Genomic DNA, 7,583 nt, shown 5'->3' on the forward strand with positions numbered 1-7,583 from the left:
TTTACCCACGTTTCCTATTGTCTTTTATTTGGTGCTTCTCGCCCCCATACTAACAGTGGTGGGCTTTCAGCACTAACAGTAACATCCAATCTGATGTTCGGCGCTCTGTAATCCATGGAGGGGGCCGAAGTCACGAAGGGGCTACAAGTGTGAACAACTTTTTCATTTGTTCTTTTCTCCTATACCTACCTCAAATTATGTAAGAGGAAATCAACTGAAAAGATTGACGTAAATGAAGAACTGCAAATTATCCTACATAAGACATAGTTTGTAATGTTCTAGAAATTCTTACCATTTTTGGGAACAATAAGTGTAACGTTAACGTTATTTTATTTTCCGACAATGGATGAAAGATGTGCAGAACTCCCATTCTTGGTCTTTAAGGCTGTCAAATATCAGTAGAAACCGATGATAAGTAAAAAGGTTATTCACAGTGACAACCCCTTCGTAACTTTTGGCCCACCCTGCGTAACGAACAATTCAACTGTTGCATGGACTACAGCTGCGGTTCCAAGTTCAGTTTACGTGGGTTGGGGAGTCATAATTTGGTAACGATTTGTTACAAAAAAAGTTTTGTCATTGGCACATTTGTTATAGTAGCGAAGAGGTCATGGGCTCGTTGACCCCAAAAGGTAACAGGAAACATGAGAAAAAAATGAAAGAAAGTAACAAATTAGTGCTATGATAGGTAAGGAAAAGCAAGATGAAAAGCCTAACATATTTTACAATTTATCTAATACAGCACCAAACAGTTAGAAGAGATTATGAATTCAGGGCTGTATACAGACTATTGTAGACACTAGGTGTCAGACGATGTGTAGCCTACTATCGTGTCACAGTGAAATTTTATGTAGTATCTCGCTTATTTTCAGCAAACTGTCGCCTTTAAACTGCAGACGCAAGCAGCTAAAAGGTTGACGTAAATGAAAAACTGGAAAGTATCCCGCATAAGACACAGTTTGTAATCTTCTAGAAATTCTTACTATTCTCTAGAAAGATAAAGTGTCTCATTTTATTTTCCAACAATTGAATGAAAAATGTTCAAATTGATCACGTAAAATATGCTTGTTTTCAATAGTTTTACCGCCCTCTACTTCCTTATTCCATGTGCGCGTAATAAACTACCGGCAATTTCAGTTTAGTATGTCAAACATGTCGTTTCATTGCTTTCTGGGTGTTCACAGTTGTACACATCACGTCATTCTAACGTAAACAATGTTTAATGAAGAGAGAGAGAGAGAGAGAGAGAGAGAGAGAGAGAGACCGCGTTTGCTTGTGTGAAGCTTTTTGCGCCATCTGTGAGCGAAAGGAGTATCTACTGCGACTGTAGCGCTTCCATCTGCCTTCCCGAGGAATGAAGGTCGACTTTAAACTCCTTTCGGTGTTCCGGCCTTGCATAAAAGCTTGGTACAGATTTGGTACCGACGTCAATAATTTTTATCCATACGTAATAGCTCGTCTGTTTTTATGGAGACAAAGGTAATATTCTGTTTCCTTCCTCACAATGTTATTCCTCCAACTTGGAGCAGTAGTTCAGAAACTAACAATAAGAGTGCCGTTCAAATTTGTGTCTTGTATTCTGTTTGAAATATTCGACGATTTGCATAAAATATGTTGTGATGAATGCCAGGATTGTTTATGCAACTTGCCCGCCACCAATTCTCTTACAGTTGTTGTGTAAGGACCTGGATGAAAAGTCAGTAAACTCTAACCTTTCTCATGATTTATTTTGTTTAGAATTCGTGGGAAAGACTAAGCGTCAATATTGCCACGTTCATAATGTATCATACATGCCGCATGAATAAAAAACAGACGAACTCGAACATATGCATATTTTTCTCACTCAATGAAAACTGTAGTTTGTTCTGGAATCATAGTCAGTAATAGTGTATTTCCTTATTCACGACAGCAGAAAAGCATGGACGAGAAAACGCATTTTACCTTACTTTCAAAGGTTACAATGCATGAAAAATATTTATCTCTGTTTCCCACATCATGGTGTTGACACCAGAATCGACGGAGTAACTTAGGTTCAGTGACTGTTGCAACATTATGTATTATTTGCTAATTTATGCTGATGATGTAATCCAATATATAACAGTTCTTGTCATCAAGATGTCATGAAACGATGCGGCGAAATCCAATTTTGCTCCTTGTGCTTTTTCTGGACTGAAATTAAATGAAAACGTCCGCTCATAACTTAATATGTATAAAAGCTATGATACGTAATATGGCTAGGTATTTTAAATGAGAGGAATTTCGTAATGGAACACAGGAAAAACTTTCCCATGCGTAATGTAAACATTTCAACACTATTTTTATTCTGTTTTGCTTTGAATAAAGTTCCTTAATCACATTTTTTACCCTTTTAATGTAATCTAATTTTATTTAGCCCGACGCGGATCAGCAATCAGCAAACTAGCTCAGTACTCAGGGTGGTTACGGGCTTATAAATAATTATTGTCTCTCTCTTGAATCATCACAGATATTCCTCAATATATATATATATATATATATATATATATATATATATATATATATATATATATCAAAAGTATAGTTAAAACTCACGTGCTTATAGCACCAGATAATACTGTATTTCGTATGTCAGTTCAATGTGAAGTAATAAAATCCATAACTCCAGATCGTGGTTTCGTGGTTCTCGAATGCCAATATAAGATAACAAGCGTAATCTTTTGCATATGAAATCTTGTACTAGAACTAGAATCTTGTGACCAGGCCTTTCTGCCTGCGGTGTTATCTCGAAACCTTGAGAAAAACTGAAAGTGAAATATATTAAATTATTTGTAGCGGCCGCATAGCTCGTGGAATCTGAAAGAAAGTTTAGTGTCCTAACCGGCGGCACGTCTCGAAGATGAGATGAAAGAAAATTACTAATTATTTTCTAGTATGGTGCCTAACAATGGTCAATGTTCCGTTAAGGCCACGTCTGCTCAGGACAAGCAAGGTTTAGGTTTACAAATAATTATGTACCGTACACAGGTTCGAAATCAGCAACAACTATATTTTAGTTTCGTTTACAACTTACATAGACTGTTACAGCAAGATGAACCTCAGGCAATCGTTCTTTCCTCTACGAGACCAAGAGCTGGAAAAAAAAAATACACTCTCAGAATCTTGAAGGTTTATGGAATATATTGCAACACAATGCATTTGTTTATTCTTTGGCATAGATCGTCAGCTACTCATACAATAATTATCACTATATGGCATTTACAAATTTCAGATTCGTGACACCCCAGTAGATACAGTACACCTTTTTTTTCAGAAGCGTAGTGAAGTATTAGCGGGACCGGAAAGTAACGTCGATCCTGCGCGTGTCGACATTTGTTTGTCATTAGTAGCTCATCTTGTACTACAATGTCTCGCCAAGGACATTTTAAGGTTAGAGTAACTTGTTTGCCACAGCTTTTCGTAAGGGCAGTATCACAGCAGTTGCTACCAAAAATATTTACAATGTTTATCGAAGTGCATAAGACGTTCCTAAGTACCAAAGGCGGTTTTCTAAGTTCAAATCCGGTAATTTTGATCTTTCCGATTCGTGTCGTTCAGCAAGACCAAGAGCAGTGGCATGCTAAGGGCCGAAGTGGAAGCAAATCCGGATCAGCCAATCGTGAAATTGTCAAAACACTACTAACCAACCTTGGTCGGCCACCTAGAACATTTCAGCAGGTTGGCGACAAACGAAGCTAACCGATCCACCACACGCAACTTAGTGCTTCAGCGATACAGAAGCGTTTTTTGATCGCTTGAACATTGGAGATGAAAAATGAATCCTCAGTGGTGGTCCAAAACTCAAAGGGCAATGGCTCTCTCCGAAAGAACCGCCACGAAGTACAACTAAGCCAGGATTACACCGAAAAGACGCGCTTTTGCTTGTTCGGTGGAATATTCGCGGAGTCGTTCATTTTGAAATGCTGAAACCTGGACAATATGCAGACTCTTAGTGTGAACAGACGGATCGTGTAAATCACGTCTTTAATTGGAAAGTGCCCAGCGACTGCAACACGACAGAGCATGACCACCTGCAACCTTGGAAAAAATTAGTATCGATATTGAGCCCGATCGCTGTAACATTTTCTGAGTGGAAAAAATGTGAAAATGGCACCTCCAGGTATTTCTGTCCAAACCAACTGATTTTTGTCGATCCGGCACTATAAGTTTGCACAAGGGCGACTGCATCACTGATTAAAAATAAAAACTTGTTAACTATTCATCTGTTTGAATTTAATTTAAAAAATGACATTGCTTTCCGGTTTCCCTAATAGCTGAAATTTGCAGTGGTTTTATTCACAAAAAAATTAGTCACAGAGTTGCCCAGTTTCTGCTGGTAACAAACCATCGTCAGAAATAAAAAAAAGCGCAGAAAAGACACAATGCGGATAATTACTGTAAAATATGAGATCACACGTGGCCCTGTAAACTACCTGAAGGGCGTATGTTTCGTCCAACATGTGCGCTCTTTTTTACCTCATATTTCTCACTAAGTATTTATGTATTGTTCCGGTTCTTTTTAGTTCTGATGTCTGATTAGCATTTGAAACCAGTGAACGTTGTTATAAATTTTTGCAGCGAACAAAATTTGAGTACAACATTTTTGAATATTAGATTGTTTGCTTGTTAGACAACGTCTAGTTTCATGCACATTTCACGCAGCCCAAGCTGACGCTCGGCACGACGCCTGATTAGAGAGACTCCAAATGCGTAACGCCCTTGAGATCGCTACCATCAGCCACCGCGCCGAATGTCATGCTGAATGCATAAATAGTAGCCGTAACTTGACAGTTGTACGTTATATACAAATATCAAGTTGTGTAATGGTAAACTGAAAAATGCTACTATTGTTTGAGACTGGCGTGACAGCTGGCTTACGTTTGTTTGTGTGTGTGTTTTCAGGTTGCTGGTTGAATATCTGCCGCCACTGATGCCCGACAGCAACACTACGTCTATCTACAGAGATCAGCAGGCTGCCAACCGACATAAAAAGCTCAGATGAAAGGAACGCCTAATCTATTTATTTATTTATACAGTCACTGGTTATTTATTTTTAAAAATAATTTGATTTACGGACAAGTGTAAATAAAAGTATTTTCTTATCAAATGTGTTGAGCTTTTCTGATGTCGAACTAGGATTTCCTTTTCTGGTGTGAATGCCAGGCAGAAGAATGATCAGAAGTAAATTATTTTGTTCCTCATCCCCAAACAAGGAGAAGAAACCAGATATTACAGATGGAAGCACATTCAGATTTGGTATAATGTTTTACGTAATTCTGGAAAAAAGAACTAATGTTGTTGGCATTTTCTCTTCTGTGAAATTAATTTCAAACTTAGGGTCTAGAAAACATTAAAGACTTCCTACTCTGTACCATTCTGCAAAACTGTTGATGCTATCTCAGATGGTATCTTATAGTGACCCACAATTCAGGACTCAAGCCCATTGGATTCATCGGCAATATCTCGATAAAATATGCTACACGCATTAGAAAACGTGTCGTAGCAATGAGTGATTCAAGATACATTATTAAAACTTTTAAACCGAATAATGTGTGGAACTCTGTACTCAGAAACGACAGTTGACCTGAACCTACGCACATGAACACCCGAGTCCCGAATAAAAGTGGACGATTCCTACTTGCACCTCCATCAGACGTTGGTCAGTGACTCTGGAGACATTTGCCATATTCGTGGACGGACGTAGCACGACACTCAGGAGAAATAAAAAATGTTATGGCCACTTATCATCAGCCATTTGATAGTGCCTGATAAAGGCTCCCTCAACATCTGTCCATGAGTTACGATCTCCAATGCAGGATGCGAAACTGGAACTGGATGGATTATGTTATGCCATTACATGGTATTAATCTCTTCCATCTTACAAACTATGTTCAAAGTGTCCTCCATAGGATGTAATGCAAGCTTCAAATGTCGCATCATGGACTGCATCACTCTTGTCAATGTGCCTCAGGCTGTAGCGGAATATTGCCACAGGCTGGACGGTCATGCTATTCAAGGGTCTGCACATCACGAACTGGCTCAGCATACGCAGGAGTTTTAAGATACCCCCACAGGTCAAAATAAAGGCGGTTTAAGTCCGACGATCGCTGTGGCTAGCTACAATGGCCTCGTCTTGCTATCCATACGTGGATAATGCTGCTGGCGAGGTGAGACGCAATGGTACGGAAGTGGTCTGGTGCTCCATCATGTGCCAATCACATTAACTGTTGTGTTGCTAAAGGCACAGTCTCCAGCAAAAGAGGCCCAGTGTCCCATAGGGATTCAATGTCCGTGAGTCCATTAAGTAGGCAAGTAGGGGGTCGCCAATAAACCCTGAACCGTTACTGATGCGATGATAAACGATTCAACGAGGATTTTCTGTAGCCCACAGATGGCAGACTTACGATGTCATCTCTGCCAAAAGTTTCTTCATTGAAGTTGTAACTATCTTTAAAAATCTGCGTGGTATTACATTGTGTGAAAGCCTGAATTGGGAATGCATACGAAACTGGAGTTATCGTGTGGCGTGTTGTAACTACAAGTGGCGCACTTACCTGTGTTATTGCTAGCCAAAACTTTATACGAACTGACTAGGCAATGCAACTCCCAATACCAATAAGGAAATACAGTCACTACAAAATACATTCAGCCCCTTAGACACTGAATCCTCTGGCCCTGTTCGGAGCTGGTAACTTTGGTCCCTGTGCACATAACAAATAAACAAAATTGTCTTACCTCTAAAGCAGCGATGGTGGATCGCGATATATTCTGGTCACTCATGAAGAAGACTAAAATATACTAGCTATAGGCTCAGCGGTGTGCAATGCTGGCAGTAATTTGAAATGTACATGAAATTATTTTGGTTGATAAATGAAAACATTTAAGAAATATTCAGTGTCTTTGTAATCATATGACCTGGGCAGGGTGAATTCGGCGAGTTACTAACACTGACCTTTATACATAGTGAAATTGTATTCGAAGTTAAGCTTGGGTTTCCGAAACAACTGACAGTTGAAATTACATTACTCAAAAAAAAAAGACATCCTTTTTACTAATTGAGTCACAATGTGATTTATACAGCACCCTCACTAAAAAAAAAGCCTAAAGACAAATCATCAAATTACATATACCTATGTTAACAAATCTTAGAAATTTTACAAAAGGGAAATATCTAACTGGCCTTTACATCAAATTTGTTGACGTACGTTGTGGGGTTACTCAACAATTGCCAATTATCAGCCAACTCTTCTACACTAACGTGCTGGCAAAACGAGTCATAAATATTTAGCATCTTTACCTTGCTTGAGAGAAGACTTCTTGCTTCCATGTTGGTATTTGCTATAACACATCTAATCGTAATTCCTGCATTGTAATTTAACACTTGGTGGCTTCACAGAGCACACAACAAAATCGACTACTCCATCATTTTTCGCTCACAGACTGCATGCGTCAAGGGCTCTATTACTCCAACACTACAATCTTAGACCAGAAGCAGCAAGTTTGGGGGGTTAGTGCACAGTAAGCGAACCGCGTTACAGAGCCCATCAGAGACGTACATCGTTTGAAAT

The 7,583-nt window shown here is 39.1% G+C and overlaps 1 protein-coding gene across 2 annotated transcripts in view; it reads left to right on the forward strand.

Annotated features, from left to right (window-relative positions):
- LOC126476614 (uncharacterized) overlaps positions 1-5,122 on the forward strand; it is a 177,684-nt gene extending 172,562 nt beyond the window's left edge. For both annotated transcript variants that reach the window (XM_050103557.1, XM_050103556.1), the window contains one exon: positions 4,918-5,122. In XM_050103557.1, the coding sequence (XP_049959514.1) occupies positions 4,918-5,017 (100 nt within the window). In that variant the 3' untranslated portion in view covers positions 5,018-5,122. The remainder of the gene's footprint in view (positions 1-4,917) is intronic.
- The last annotated feature ends 2,461 nt before the right edge of the window (positions 5,123-7,583 follow it).

Source organism: Schistocerca serialis, chromosome 1 (assembly GCF_023864345.2).
Source record: "Schistocerca serialis cubense isolate TAMUIC-IGC-003099 chromosome 1, iqSchSeri2.2, whole genome shotgun sequence".
Classification (NCBI taxonomy): Eukaryota; Metazoa; Arthropoda; class Insecta; order Orthoptera; family Acrididae; genus Schistocerca; species Schistocerca serialis.